The 16180-nt window shown below is 49.9% G+C and overlaps 1 protein-coding gene across 14 annotated transcripts in view; it reads left to right on the forward strand.

Annotated features, from left to right (window-relative positions):
- The window catches only part of EHMT1 (euchromatic histone lysine methyltransferase 1), a 169291-nt gene that overhangs the window by 97015 nt on the left and 56096 nt on the right, over positions 1 to 16180 (forward strand). For all 14 annotated transcript variants that reach the window (XR_013348172.1, XM_077835752.1, XM_077835753.1 and 11 more), the window contains 2 exons: positions 12018 to 12195; positions 15177 to 15313. Coding sequence is in view for 13 of the 14 variants with exons in the window: in XM_077835752.1 (XP_077691878.1) it covers positions 12018 to 12195; positions 15177 to 15313 (315 nt within the window). In the remaining variant the exon portion in view is untranslated. The remainder of the gene's footprint in view (positions 1 to 12017; positions 12196 to 15176; positions 15314 to 16180) is intronic.

The raw sequence follows: 16180 nt of genomic DNA on the forward strand, positions 1-16180 counted from the left end.
AAGGAAAGGAAAGGAGATGGGCTTCTTACTGAGTGCTGCCCCGGACCTGGCTGCTCTGGCTAATGGGGTTAGTCCCCTGGCTAGTTAGTTAGGTATTCAAGCCCCTGGCTGATAGTGTTGGAGACGGAAGTCCCTGAAGCCTTATGTTTTACTGATAAATGTGGCATGCAGCCCAGTCTGAAAGAGAGCTTATATGTGTAAACCAGAGATGGGTATATTGGATGTCGAGGATGAATGGCAAGATCCTGCTGATGTGCTCTCTGAAGCTGCCCTCTTGTTAAATGATTTGTGCTGGAGGATATTTACCAGTGTATTGTCACTGACACAGTGATACATTTTTGGTTTTGTTTTCTTTCCTTGCTAGTAACTTGGTTGGTAACGAAGGGCCTCTAAATTGTCTGGTTCTGGGCAGAAAGCTGTGTGCCCTGCTAGCACAGGGCTTAATTAATCACTTTGCTTCTGGAAGAATTGAGGGTACTCGGTCTTTGCCGTTTTTAATAACTTCCCCATCTGTTCTAAGGGAGCTGCATGCTAATAACACACACCTAATCAATCCCATTAAAGTATAGAGAGCACTCGCATTCAGCTATACAATGAATCTTTCATCTCAAGTGACATAAGTGTGCTCCTGTTCTGACATCTTTCTCATCAGCTTTCTCATCTGCTCTCCTGAGGCATAGAGAGAAGATCCCGTTCAATCCTGCCTCCTCTGTGTTTAGATCTGGGCATCTTCTGAAACCAATGCTAGAATTCAGTGTGTCTTCCCTTGGCTCCCTGACTGCCTCCACAATGCCTTACATGGGAGAATAAATCTGTGGCCTCTCATGTGAAGTGTAACTGACGCTCAATGGGAAAATGCATTATTTAGAACAGTGGTTCTCAACCTGTGATTGGGTCCATGGACTATGTCTAAGGGGTCTGTGAAAGACTTAGACTGAAAACTGACTGAACAGAATTCAACTATATATACAGACAGCAGATTTCCTAAGGGGTCCGCACCTCACCTCCATTCGAGATTTTTTTAGGGGTCCGCAAATGAAAAAAGGTTGAGAACCACTGATTTAGAACGTGTTCCTCCACATCAATTTTTTCCTCTGCCTGGTGTAACTCTGTTAACTTCAATGGATCTTGATGCTACTCTGTACACTGCTTTCTCTTTATGTGGTGTTAGGATAGCCTGGGGGCTGCCCTAAGTTACGCCAGACAGTAATGGCCCCAAGAGACTGAATATCTGACACAGTGTAGGGATATTCTGACCACTTTTCTCTCTCTCTCTGTGAGATATAAATGAGAGTAGAACCAGTCTTAGATTTTTTTTTAACTCCTTTATAAAAATAACAAACAAAAAAAGAGCCCCATGGCCAAAACTCTTTCAGGAGAACAATAAATAAAATTGCTGTGGATTCAACAAGCCTACATCATTATTGACCTACTCCAGCTCTGTATGTACTTGTCCTCTTATCCTGTGTAGTCAGGGGACAGAGTTCAAGGCTTCAGCTATAGTGCCGGACTGGATGGATTAGTGCACTGGAAATGAGATATAGAGCTTTTAACCTCTAGGCTGCCAGTTTAAATCCCATCAGACTAGGTGTCAGCTGAATGTTGTTATGCTCTCTGATGAACCTACATGAAAGATGATTTCAGTCCAGGTTCCAGGGCTAAGGGTCTGTAGCATTAAATGTACACACAATTAGCATTCATCCCCTTATTGGCGTTCTCCGCAAATAAACCTACCACTGCCCAGGCTATGAAAGTTGCATAGCCATTTCACTTCTTAGGAGGTGGCCACTCAAGGTCAGGGTCAGGGCAAATTAGCTTATCCTATCCTGTGGATAAAAGAAGCACCTCAGACTCCAGGTTTGTTTATCCTGAATCTTTCACCAGAGCTAAAGTCTCTCACTGAGGCCAGGTCTGCATTAGAGGCTTCCGTGGGCATAGTTGTGTTGGTCTGGGTTGTGATGAGTTGTGCTCGCTGACCAGCATAGCTGTGCAGGCAGTAGCCCCTAGTGTATATGCACTTTTCTCTATAGCCAGTTTCCCTCGAGTATGGTTTTACTATAAGGGTACAAAGCCCAGCTCTGCTGATGTGGCTGGGATCGTATACTAGTTCCTGTACTAGTAAAGTGACATGGTCTTACTTTCACCTGCTCTCAGAATTCCAAAGGGGAAATCCAATACATCAGCCACACGAAGGGGAGGAATTTGGACTTTCAGGAAATGAGTCAGACTCGTGTTAGGACTTGACGATGGCAAACTGGATGAAGGAATATTGGCTGGTAAATTACTCACCATCAGCTTTGTCCTTGCTCCCAGGCTAACGTTCGAGAATCCCTCTCTTCGTACTTTCCCAGCTTTGGATAGTATTAAACTGGATGTAACCTCTCAAGTCCTCTGCCTGGGAGAGAAGGTAGTGGGGCATTAGGCCACGCAGCAGGCGTTACTAATGATCTCTCTGCATCCTGTTATCAATCACTGTAGAGCATTTCACCTCTAGGTCACCAGTTCATATGCTGCCCCAGGTCAGCAGTCGGCAGAAAGTCCAGGCCAGCTATAATAACTGCTGCTTGATGACTTCAGTGAAATGAGCTGGTTTTTGGTGGATAGGTGAGCACATCAGAGTTAGGACGCTTGTCATTGTGAAGCCAATGACTGAATGAAGACTGAGGCCTAGTCTACACTACAGGGTTAGGTCGACGTAAGGCATCTTATGTTGACCATATTATGTCCGTATCTACACTACAGCCTTGCTCCTGCTGATATAAGTACCCTACTACACCGACATAACTCCACCTCCACGAGAGGTTTAGGGCTTTTGGCAGGGTAGTTAGGACGACGCCGTGTCTGTGTAGACACTGCCTCCCTTACACAGGCTATTGGCTATCAATTTCACAGCTCTGCTCTGCACCTGGGCCTCATAATTGGAGCTGTGAAATTGCCAAGAAAGGCTGGTGCGCTCCCTACTATGAAATTGAGCCTGGCTGGCCACCAGGCTCTCAGCTGGAACTCTTGCCCTCCAGCTCAGGGTGACAGCCCCAGTGTAGCCTGGGGCTGGGCTCAGTTTCACAGCATGGAGCCTATCAGCCTTTCTTGTCAATTTCACAGCTTCTGCTGTGAGACCCACTGCTGCTCTCAGCTTGAGGCAGCCGTGAAATTGACAAGAAAAGCTGGTAGGCTCTGTGCTGTAGATCGCTCGCCAGGCTCACAGGTCAGGCTGGCACCAAGGGGTGGGTGGGTGGCTCCAGATGCGAGCCTGGCTGCCGCCCGGGTTCTCAGCACCTCACTCCCTGTGGAGCTAGCCAGCTGGAGCCTGGCTGCCAGGAGCTGAGAGCCTGGGTGGGAGCTGGGCTTCCAGTGGGGAGCTCCACGTTGAGCTGAGAGCCTGGGTGGCAGCCGCCCACGCTGCCCCTGTTAAGCCAGTGCAAGCATTCCTGGTGAGGACGCGCACCACCGATAGAAGGAGGGTCTTGTGGACTTGAAAAACCGCAGTAATTACTGCGGTGGCTGTATGTCAACTTAACTCAACTTACATTTGTAGTGTAGACATGCCCTGAGATGCATTAGAGGATGTGGGTCCTTCCAGAATAGGGGTCAGGCCCATAGGCTATCATACTATCTGTAACATGTTCTTTGTACCTGCTCTGCCTCTTCTGCAATAGAAGCCCTCCCTTTCTATGCTGATGTTTTTCTCCCCAGTCGTAAATTCACTTTAGCTAAGTGTGTGGGGTTTATTTTAAAATTTTCCCGACAATGTCCCTGCTCCTAGCCATAGCACTGAACTGTATTCTCTATTTCTTTGTGTTAAAAAGCAAGGAAGGGAACTTTACCTGGCTCAAAGCCTCAGGTAGTGACTTCTACAGTTACAGCTGACAACACTGCATTGTGTGTGACACAGTTCTGCTGCAGCACCACAGAGCCTACAAGGAAGAAGCAAAGCATGTGTCAGAAGAAACAGGAGAACCTTTCTCCCACAAGATTCCCAACTGAGAGATGCATGTGGGCAAGAGAGAAGATCTGAATAGTGCAGACACTTGCAACTCATCTGTTTTGGCAGAGCAATTCTGGTCAAGTGCAGAGTGGCAGTTGCATGCTAGAGCATTTGCATGGCAGTGAAGGGTGCAATTGAATAGTGTTGCTTGAGCCAGCTCTGGGACTGCTAGATAAGACTAAGGACATTTTAGTTTGACTGTCAGGAGAAACTCCATGGCAAGATGAGGTGGGCTGTGAAAGTCTCCTCTGGAAACATTTATGATTGGACAGGACAGAGCACAAGAAACTGCTGTAGGGTACAGTTCCACACTGGTTTCCAGGGATTGCACCAGAGGAACGAATAGAATTTATAGCAATTAGAAATGGAAAAGTTCCAAGTGGAATTATCCATAGAACATGTATAATGATCTTGCAGAAAGCACGAGTTTCGTAGCAGGAACAAGGAAGGGCAATGCCTTATTTCTTCTGCCTTTCTCTTCTCCCATCGTCTGGCCGAGTTTGGGGAAGGGAGAGAAAATTGTTCATGCTTTCATTTCTTTGCTGATCCTTGTTAACCTAATGTTTTATATCCAGGATTGTCCTCACTGAGGCTGCTAAAATCTTCTATCTAGTCAGGCTTCCCAAGAGAGAACCAGTAGCATTGCTCCAGTTAAATGCTTTCTGTCTGTTTAGTATTGAGGTATGTGTCTCCAGATAGTAGGTTCAGGGAGTTCCTTACCCACTGGAGTTACAGTAATTCAAATCTTACAAGACCTAATTCAGTTTTCACATTATTCTGTGGGATTGACATTAAAAGTCGCTATTTGCCAACAGCTACCATGCAGCAGTAACTGAGATACCTTAGTTACTTCTCTATTGTAATTACAGGAAAACAAAGCTAATAGCATATTTCTTTTTAATTAATTCTTTGTGTTGGTCCTGGCAAACTCTTGCCTCCATTCTTCTGTGATCTAGTTGACAATTCTCAATGTTTTCAGTCCATCCATCCATCCAGATGAAGATACGTTTGACTGTAGCCCAGTGCAAGGTCATACATTTAGGGACAAAGAATATAGGACATATTTACCAGATGGGAGACTGTATTCTGGAAAACAATGATTCTTCAAAGGATTTAGGAGCCAAGGTAGATAACCAACTGATACAAGCTTTCAGTGTGATGCTGTGGCTAATAGGGTTTACATGATCCTTGGATGTATAAATGGGGAATATTGAGCAGACATATATGGCATTGCTGAGACTAATATTGGAAGACTTATATTCTGGTATTCACAATTTAGAAAGGATGTAGAAAAATTGGAAAGGGCCACCCACAAGAATGATTTGAGGTTTTGAAAACTTGAGCTTCTTACATTTAATTTAATTTATCCATGTAACAGAGATAACATGAAGAGGTGACTTGATCATGCGCTGTGCGTATCTACACCAGGAAAAAATTTCTGGTGCTGGAGGGTTGTTTAATCGAGCAGAGAAAGACACAACCTCTAATTCTTCTTCAAATGCTTGTTCACGTCCATTCCACATTAGGTGTGCGCGCGTTGTGTGCACGAGCGTCGGAAACTTTTTCCCTTAGCGGCTCCCTGTGGTGCCCCCCGAATGGCACCATTGCGCCGTTCATATATACCCCTGCCGCCCAACCCCCTCCAGTTCCTTCTTATCGTCTGTGCGGTGTTGGAACAACCTCTCTCTCTTGTGCGAGAGCAGTCCCTTAGCCTTTCTCTTATAGATAGCTGTTATCAGTTAGTTCGCATACACTTTGTTGTGGGCACTTAAGTGATTAGGTGCTTGGAGGCTTCCAGCACCCACCCCGGGCTGCAGGGCATGCCCCAGGCCCACAGGTTTAAGGCTTGTGCACGTGCCACAAGCCTATGCCAATTAGTGACCCCCACGGCTCATGTCTACGTTTTGCCTGGGGGAAGAACATCAGACTGAGCTGTGCAAGATTTGCAAGGCGTTCAAGCCAAGAACAAAGAAAGAAAGAGACTTTCATTTAAAGCCGTTGTTGATGGAAGCCACATTACAGCCACCGGGCCCGAAGCGCCCAACACCGGCTCCGGCTTCCTCGGTGCGTAGAGCCGTCGGGAGACCTGGGACCGGCTCAACACCGAAAAATGTCAGCCCTACAGCGCCAGACTAGGCCCTGGCACCGCTCGTCCTCCCTGGTGCAGCCCATGGCGCAGCCAAAAGGAATGCGTGGACGTTCCCCGCATAGGAGGCCGGCGCCTTCCAAGGCCCCGAGCGCCGATAAGAGTGGAAAGGCCGCTGTACCGGCACCGGCGGCTCCAGCACCACAAGTCCCACCGAGCCCAGGTCTAAGTGAGCTCAGTGCAGACAATGGGGTCGGGGACTTAATGGATCAGCCCTCCACGCCTGGCACCTTTGAGGCGGCAAAGGACCTCATTGAGCTGTCAGCAACGAGCCCCCTCCTATACAGGGAGAATCCTCCGGCACCCATGCTACGGGTGTCATCGAGGAGCAAGCTGGCAAGGGTGTGCCGTTCGAGAACACTGTCCTGGCACCACCCCCGGAGTTGGTCCCGGTCGAGCTCCGCGTCTGCGGACTCCCAGTTACCCGCGGCTCAGAAGGAAGTCTCGGTGGTTCCGGGAGTGGATTGGAGCAAGGAAGTTACGGATGAGGCACGATCCCTGGCATCAATTAGAGACCGGCACCGGGAGAAGTCGAGACAGCCCTCGCCGGAGGACTCCCGCAGGCGCCGGTCCCAGTCCCGAGAATGCCAGCGCCGGTCCAATCCCGGTCCCGTGGATATCGCTACTGGTCTCGCTCCCGTTCCGTTAGGAGCCGCTTGTCGACCTCACGCTGGCACAGATCGTTGGCACCGCCGTGGCCTTCGCGGTCGGCGTCGCCGCAGTCTGGCACCAACTCCGGCCATTACAGTCACACACGCCGTGCTTCGGACAGCAAGGACCCTCAGACGGGGTGGCACCCCCAATGGGGGGCACCAGGTCATTGGCCCTTCTGGACTCCTTCGGCCTATCAACAGTGCCAAGGGGCCCCGTCCAGGGCGAGTTATTCGGTGCAGTGGTCCTGGTCCCCGCACCGACTCCCGATGGCGCAGGAAGCCACAGTATCCAGGCCTCCAGCATCCCCCCAGGGTAACCGGAGAGACGAGCACCGAGTCTGATGCCATCCCGAGGTCTTCCACCCCAGCCTGAGCCAGAGGCCCCTTCCGTGGGAGAAGGGGAGCAGGAGGACCAGCTGCTAACTTCCTCGTCATGCCCGGATGAGGCGGTGGCGGGAACAGCGGTGTCCGGCCCTCCACCCATAGACCGCAGAGCCCACCAGGAGCTACTGCATAGGGTTGCCCGAAACTTGGGGCTGCAGGCCGAGGAGACGGTTGAGCAGGAGGACCCCATGGTGGACATTTTGAGCCCCGAAGGTCCATCTAGAATAGCGCTCCCGCTCATTAAGACCATCCAATCGAATTATAGGACTATACGGCAGACCCCGGCCTCCAGTGCTCCAACGGCCAAGGGTGTGGAGTGCAAGTACTTCACCACGTCAGAGGGCTACGAATTCCTATTTTGCACCCAAGTCCGTGCTCCTTGGTGGTCTCGGCGGTGAATGAAAGGGAGCGCCATGGTCAGCAGGCCCTGGCACCTAAGGCCAAGGAGGCAAAACCCCTGGACCTTTTTGGCAGAAAGGTGTACTCGTCGGGGGGCCTTCAGTTGAGGATTGCGAACCAGCAGGCCATCCTCAACAGGCATAATTTTAACTCCTGGGCAGCGGTGCGGAAGTTTCACTCCCAACAGGAGTTTATGGCCCTGGTGGACGAGGGCAAGACAGTGGCTAAGACTTCTCTCCAGGCCTCCCTGGATTCAGCAGATGCGGCAGCCAGAACAGTTGCGTCGGGTGTGGTCATGAGGCGCTCGGTGTGGCTGCAGGAGTCAGGCCTGCCGCCTGAGGTCCAGAGCACACTCCAGGACCTCCCCTTTGAAGGGTCCGGGCTCTTTTCGGACCAGACAGACGCAAGGCTGCATTGCCTCAAGGGCTACACTTAAGTCGCTGGGTATGCACACCCCGGTGATGCAGAGGAAGCCCTTTAAGCCGCAGCCTCCCCCTCAACGACAGTACCAGCCTCGTCATAGGCATGAGCCTTCCCGTAGGCGAGGCAGGGATAACAGGCGACAGCGCAATAATAACAATAATAATGTACCGGGCCAGAACCGAGGTCCCACACAAGTCCCAGCCGGGCACTAAACCAGGCTTTTGAAGGTGCACTCGAGGACAGCGTACCAGACCAGTCACCGGATCCGTCCCCTTGTTTCCTGAACCGCCTGGCCCGTTTCTCCCGTGCGTGGTCCAGCATTACGTCGGACCGTTGGGTCTTACGCACGGTACAGAACAGGTACTCGCTGCAATTCTCTTCGCTCCCTCCTTCCCCGTCCCTCTTCAGGGACCCCTCTCACGAGTATCTCCTAGAGAAGGCGGTTCGCTCGCTGGCGGGGGCAGTAGAGGTGGTGCCGCACGGCCTAAGGGGGAAAGGTTTCTACTCCCGGTACTTCCTCATCCCCAAGGCCAAAGGGGGACCTCAGGACTCAGGGCTTGTGGTCCGGAGCAGAGCAGTTGCTTCATGTCAATGTGAAGGAGCTCAGGGCGGTTCGTCCAGCCTGCCAGACCTTTCACGCCAATCTGAGTGGTCACAGTGTGACAGTTCTGACAGACAACACTACTGCCATGTTTTATATAAACAAGCAGGGCGGGGCCCGTTCCTCACTGCTCTGTCGTGAGGTTCTCCTCCTCTGGGACTTCTGTATAGCCCACGCCATTCTCCTCGAGGCGTCATATCTCCCAGGGGTGCGAAATGAACTGGTGGACTACCTCAGCAGGTTCTATCGCATGCACGAGTGGATGCTCAGAGCAGACGTCGTGCTTTCACTCTTCCGCAGGTGGGGGTTTCCCCGGGTAGACTTGTTTGCCACCAGGGACAGCGCCCAGTGCCCGTGGTTCTGCTCATTCCAGGGCCACAGCCCGGGCTCAGTCGCAGACGCGTTTGCAATCCTGTGGGGAGGGGGCTTGATGTATGCGTTTCCCCCGCTCCCCTTGGTACACAAGGTCCTGCTCAAGGTACGCAGGGACAGGGCAGTGGTCGTCCTCATCGCCCCGGCATGGCCCCGCCAGCACTGGTCCTAGAGCTGTCAGTGGAGGCCCCGGTAGTCCTGCCCCTACACCGGGACCTCATCACGCAGGACGGTGGGTGGATTCTCCACCCCGACCTGCAGTCACTACACCTGACGGCGTGGAAGCTCTGTGGCTAAACGCCTTGGAGAGCCAGTGCTTCCTTCCTGTGCAGCAGATTCTGCTTTTCAATAGGAAACCCTCCACCAGGGCTACCTATATGGCCAAGTGGAAAATGTTCTCCTGTTGGTGCGAGCCCCGAAAGGTGCAGCCGTGCCAGGCCCCGGTGCAAGCCATTCTCGAGTGTCTTCTGCACCTCAAGCGGTAGGGGCTGACCCTGTCTTCACTCATAGTGCACCTGGCGGCCATCTCCGCCTTCCATCCGGGGTTTTCGGAGGGCTCGGTGTTTTCCCACCCAATGGTGGGACGGTTCCTTAAAGGATTGGAGAGGATGTTTCTGTACTCATGCTCCCCAGTCCCTCCTTGGAACCTTAACTTGGTCCTCTCTAAACTCATGGGACCCCCTTTCAAGCCCCTTGCTACCTGCTCCCTCCTCCACCTTTCCTGGAAGGTGGCATTTCTGGTGGCCATTACCTCAGCCAGAAGGGTGTCTGAGCTGAGGGCTCTCACCTCTGAGCCACCATATACAGTGTTTCACAAGGATAAGGTGCAGCTCCGACCGCACCCCAAGTTCCTCCCTAAAGTGGTCTCCCAATTCCATTTGGGCCAGGACATTTGTCTGCCGGTGTTTTTTCCAAAACCCCATACGGACCCGAGTCACCGCAGCCTACACACCCTGGATGTCCGTCGAGCACTGGCGTTCTATTTGGAGCGCACCAAACCCTTTCGTAAATCTGCGCAGCTGTTCATGGCCATAGCCTAGAGGATGAAAGGCCTCCCGATGTCGGCACAGCAGATCTCGTCTTTGAATAACAACCTACATCCGGGCGTGCTATGAGCTCACAGGTGTTCCGGCCCCGGCGGTCATGGCCCACTCAACCAGGGCGCAAGCAACTTCCACTGCTTTCCTGGCACAGGTCCTGATCCAGGAGGTCTGCAGAGCAGCCACCTGGTCCTCGGTGCACACCTGGTCCTCCAATCGGTTGTTCAGTGACTCCTACCCTCCTCCAGAGGTAAGCTTGTGATTCACCTAATGTTGTATGGATGTGAACAAGCACTCAAAGAAGAAAAAACGGTTACTTACCTTCTCGTAACTGTTACTTACCTTCTCGCCCCTCGGAGGGTCCCACTGGCCCACTGGGAGCCACTGAGGGGAAAAGTTTCCGATGCTCGGGCATGCAACGTGCGCACACCTAATGTGGAATGGACGTGAACAGCACATCTCAAAGAACAACAGTTACGAGAAGGTAAGTAACTGTTTTTTTTCTGAACAGTGAAGGTCATGAACCACTGGAACAACTTACCAAGGAATGTGGTGGCTTCTCCATTGCTCAGAGTCTCTAAATCAAGACTCGCTAGTTTTCGAAAAGACGTGTTGTGCTCAACCAGCAGTTTTGGGCTTGATGCTGGAAATTAGGGGGAATTCGGTGGCCTGTTTCATGCAGGTCAGACTTGATCTTAATGACCCCTTTTGGCCTTGAAATCTGTGACCAGTTTCTCATTTCCTGCCAGCAGTGCTCCTTTGGCAGAGCTGTGATTAGAGGAATCCATCATTTCTCCCTTTTTTCTCAAGGTCATGTTACTTGAAAGCAGCATCTGAGAATGGGTCCCTGATCCTAGGCTTAAAAGGACCTTAAAAAAGTCTTCCTTGTCTGGCTTCCTTTTTCTGTTTGGGCGTTTTAGCTCTTGGTCCAGAGCTCCTGTGCCAGAAGCGTCCCTCTCCCAAATGGAGCAGCATCAAAACATTGTCATCCCAAAGCTTGTGATCTTATAACAGTGCTTTAGGATTTCTGTAGAACCGTTCGCCAAAGAACCTTGCGCTTCACTATCTACTTCCCCTCTGAGGCCCATTTGGTATCTAACCCCCTTGTCGGCTGGGTTAGCAGTGGCACAGAGAAGTTTGAATGGGCCAATATTGAGCAGACCAAGGCCAGCGTAAAATGCTACCGCATCAAAATGGTCACATTCTACGCCCACTCTGTGCTGGTGTAATTGAGGGCCCAAGGAGCAAGGCAACAGGGAATTACGCCCTAGGAATCCTGGAGATCAGTCTCTGCTGTAGCTACTAGACAAGCTTTATCCAAGCCTTTGGTTTGCATCTCCATGTCATGAAAAACAGTGAAACTCCTTCTTTTCCCCCTCCGTGTTGTTGTTTACTGCCTTTATTAGATAGCACCGAGGGGCCTCAATTGTGGACCGGAACCTCATCGTGCTAGACGCTGTAAAACCACAGAACAATCTTCTTCCAGTGTTGCATGCAGTGCTGTAAACCATAGTAGACTGCTTCTCTGGAAGACTGTGTTGCCTCTGCCCATCCACCCTCCCACATGCGGACCTCGTTACAGATGTGTGTCAGGGAGCAGGCAGAGCTGTTGCATTAACTCCTCTCTTCCAGGGGTGACCAAAGGCCTGTGTAAATAGCATCTGCTGCTTTCCATTATTTACACATGCTTTGGATCAGTCTTTCCCCGCTAGATGCCTTCAAAGGGAGCCGTACTCAATGAGTGGAGGCGCAGTGGGCTGTTAGAGTGCTGCAGGGATTAGGCAAAGAAATGTTCTGTGGAGGAAATTGGTGAGGGAGGGGAAAGCAGTCGGATAAATGACTGGGTCTGTTTGCTTCTGCTTTGAGTGTAGACATCCCTCTTCAAACGGGAGGTGGGGAGAGAGAGAGAGTGTGTGTGTGTGGGCACGCGCATGCCCGTGTGCTTTTTCCTTTTGAACATAACTCGCAACCTTTGACCCGGATGCAGAGGCTCATTTTAATCTCTGTTTTCCAGCATGCAAGTAAAGACCCCAAAGAAGCGAGAGACACCAGAGATCAAAAAGAATCCAAGGAGGAAGGCAACAAAAACGTCTTGGAGTTTGGCAAACCCCCACCGTTGCCCCCTTTCCCAGGCTTTCATCAGTCACTACCTCAGAACCAGAGCTATGTGGCCACCACAAAATCACAGACAGGTAAAAAGGACAGAGCCAAATAATAATAATAAAAAAATCCCCTTTTATTGTGTTTGGGTCGAGACACTGTCAGGCTGCGGGGGGCTAAAAGTTGCTCTGCTGTGGCCTTGTCTCCACTGTCTTTTGCCCCTGGAGTTCCCCTCTGTTGCTCGCCCCAGCGGAAGTGCCAATGTGGATCAGACCCGGGCAGTTGCCGTTGTATTAACCACCGTGTTGCCGTGACCTGCTGTGAGGTGTGTTTGTTAAAACGCCAGCAGCTTGCCTTCGCTAGCACGAGTGGAACAACAGTGATGGGGAATTTTTGGTGTGGGGGGGAGAGGGAGGCTAGCATAGACGCCTCCTGTACCTTTGGGCCCTACCTACATTACAAATACGTATTTAATCAAGAATATGAGCAAATATCACTTATTCTGGGCAATGTAGGCAGAAAAAACTATTGTGTGTTAAAATCATGTTAGAGAACCATGGTTTTTCCCTAGTTCGCTATGGAGTGGGAGATCCATGCCCCTTTATGTGCCAGCCCCTTTAAGAGAAACACAAGAGCTTGAGCAGACTAAATGAGGTCCTACGAGCAGTGTATCCTGTTGGAGGCGATTTTCCTCCAATGCAAGCATTGCAGAAGCCAGCAGTAGAGCTGTCGTCCCAGGACCCGTTTGGAACCCCGGCGTAAGGAGCGCGTTGGGGGCAGGAATGTACAACACTAGAGATTCTGGGCAGGGCTGCAGCCCATAAGGTGTCTGAGTTATTCTGAAGGCCTCCCCGGTCACCGGGGGAATCCCAGTATCGGGAGAACATAAAGGTTCCTTAAAGCTGCTTCAGCGCCTCTTCCCAGAGCTACAAGTTCTGTGCTGTGCTCCTTAGAGGTACAGCACTGAATCTCACCACCTAGGCTGAGACATGGGTCTTACGTAGTTGCACCATATGTTTTTATGTCTGCACTTGGGAGAATAAACCATGTTGTAACATGACTTGGCCACAGTCAGTTGATTTTGAGGGGGAAGGTGGGGCCTAAAAAGACTAAATTAAACCAAGCTGGAAAAAAATATTTGATAGTAGCCTGCTTAGAGCCAGAATATGCTCTGTTACTCCCAGTATTAAACTCGGTTGACTCAGTTGATTTCAGTGGGGTTACTCCCCATTTACACCATTGTTTGAGATCAGGATCTGGCCCAGAGTGTTTATCTAGTTGCCTTATCAGTTTTACATTTAGGGTGAAGATTTTCGGGTGCTCCCAAGTCACTTTTGGTGCACACGTCCCATTGACTTTTTGCAACGACTTGTGCTTCTACATCACTTTGATGCTTTTGAAAATCCCATCCTCCTTCTTCTTTTACAGCTGTCGGTTTTTTACTACTTGTGGATTTGCGGAACTTACAGTAGTTATAGGGATATGTCACAGCACAAGTCAGCTTGAAATTTCAAGGCCTAATCCCAACGAACCAAAGCTCCTTGAGCATCTAAGATCGATAATTAGAAAGCACTCCTTTCACACCCCAAATTCCCATCGACTCCTCTTGGAGTTTGAACTGAGGAAGACTGGCAGGACTTGTAAGGCTGTCTGCCTCCCACAGACCATGTGCTAGCCTGCAGCCTTTGGATAGCTCAGGGCCTAGGCCTGCAGTCTTTGTTGAAGCTGTCTCCCCCTCCATGGGAGTTCTCTGTAACTAACACAGTTTCTGAGTCCTCACTGGGAGGACATCAGCTCTGCTGGCTGTAGTGTTTATGGAGGGATGCAATAGAAGCCAGGTGGAGTTTTAGAAGGGTTGAGAGATCAAGAGTTTGAGAATGGAGTGGGTGAGTGAAAATCCCAGTGTAAACTAGTTTCTTGAGCCTCGGTGTTCAGATATTGGCCGTTTGTTGTAGCTTTGGTGTTCTGCTTCACTAAGTATGTAGAGGGCATGGCACCTGTGCCTTCCATCACAATCCCCCACCTTCCCTTGGGTGCTGAAGGCAGTCATGGGCAGACATTTCATTTACTCACACTCTTGGGTGAAGCTGTTTACAATAGACAAATTTGTAGCCCTTCAGTTATCACAAGGGATATTGCTACACCGAAGGCTTTGTTTGGGATTGCTATAGCTGTTAATATACAATTTCATAGGATTCTGATGGTAGTTTACTACTGGTTTCTGCTTATTATGAAGTGTAGCTTTGTAGTAACAATAACTTGTATTAACACATCTCTTTTAAAGAGAAGCCTCTTTAACATCCTTTAAGTGAAACTTTTAAAGTAAGATCAGATGCAAGGGAATGTTCTAAAGGAACTGAGACTTCACAACAAGAGAGCAATAAGGTTGACTCCTGGGATAGCCCTTCCCTGGGCTTACATTATTCTTCAAGAGCCAGAACCAAATATGCATGTGACATGTATTCTCCCAAGACAATATCAGGCATTGAGGTGTGATCTATGATTTGTCTGGAGGGCTAGAGGGAGGCTAACATAATTAAGGGTTGAATAGAGGAGTTTAAGGAAGAGAACTGAAACTTTGGCGCAAGGTTTAAAGTGAAGTTAAATAACCACCATCTCCGTATTCAATATCTCTGCTCCCTGTGTGTTCTTAAGTTATTCTTCATCACTTTGCTGGTTAAAACATATGTTATTACTCCTGTAGGCTCTGTGAGCAAGCTGGATGCTATTCTGCCTCCTGCATCATCAGCAAAACTGCCTGCTAAGTTCTGTGAGGGAGAATCTGTATTGCAGGTGGTGATGTAAGGAGCAGAAAGAATTGGGGGTGGGGCAGGGGAATTTCAGAACGTAGGCTGAGCTTGTGGCTTTGACAGAAACACATGTGTGCTGCACACAGACTTTTTTGGTTGACTTGTAAGTGGAGCAGTGGGTTCCAGAAGCCTTTATGTTTGTGCTCTGTGTTGCTTCTCTGCCTGTAACCTCATTTTTTAAGCACTTGAATGACATCTCTTCTGCTTTCCACTCTTTCTCCTTCCCATCCTGAATCTGCTTTGTGTTTTATTCCCCCCTCCAGCTGCTGCAGTATCTCGGAAGAAAAAGCGGAGAATGGGAACCTATAGCCTGGTTCCCAAGAAAAAGACCAAAGTGTTAAAACAGAGAACGATGATCGAGATGTTTAAGAGCATAACTCATTCCACTGCTGGTGCCAAGGTAAGGGCTGAGCCAGACCTACTACGTACATGCTTGGTGGGGGAATAAAGTGCTTGACGCTTTCATCCATGTGTATTTTGCACTGGGAGACCAACCCCACGTGCAGGCTTGCAAATACGGCAGCTCATTGTAGATCTGTAATTCATTCCCTAAAACTGTATTATCACTGTAACAATTTCCTGCCCTTCTAAGGCTGGTGGTTGGGAAAGTTCTGCAAATGGGCAGTTACAGGGAGTCTTTTCAGGTGCCATGAGGCAAGAGACCTTGAACAAATGAAAACAATCCCTTTCTGATTTTTTTTGCTTCCCATTTCTCTGTGATTTTCTTGGAACCGGGGATTTCTCAAGGTGACCCTGACAAATGTTTCTGCCTTGGAGCCCTCAGGAGAGTCATCCCTCGTGTTAGTGATTGAGATTGCAAGGTGAAAAAGGCAGGTGATTTTGAAAGGTGGGATTCAGAGCTGGCCTAACTGTGCTCCCACTGCAGTTCATGCAAGGGAAGTTTTACCATTAAATTCAGTGAGAGCTGAAAATCCCAGCCTGGGTGTCAAACTTCTTTTCCTTTTAGGGGAACCCTCCCATGATCCTTGAGATGACACAGCAGAACTGTCCCTTTGTGAAATAAATTAGATGTTTTCAGTTAACTGGTCAGTCTTTACTCATGAGTGCTACTAGTAAGGAACGGGGCTGGCCAGCGACCCTGCCATTAACGCTCTGTACTGCCACGAGAGCCCACTTTACTCCCATTGGCATCTCGTCCTCCAGGTTGATAGAGCTGGTTGCTTGTGGCAAAGTCTCTGTCCAGGTGCATTAGCAGCCTTACTGGGTTCGGAGGGAGAACTCGTCCTATGCTCAATCCATAGCAGGT

Source organism: Eretmochelys imbricata, chromosome 16, assembly GCF_965152235.1.
Source record: "Eretmochelys imbricata isolate rEreImb1 chromosome 16, rEreImb1.hap1, whole genome shotgun sequence".
Classification (NCBI taxonomy): Eukaryota; Metazoa; Chordata; order Testudines; family Cheloniidae; genus Eretmochelys; species Eretmochelys imbricata.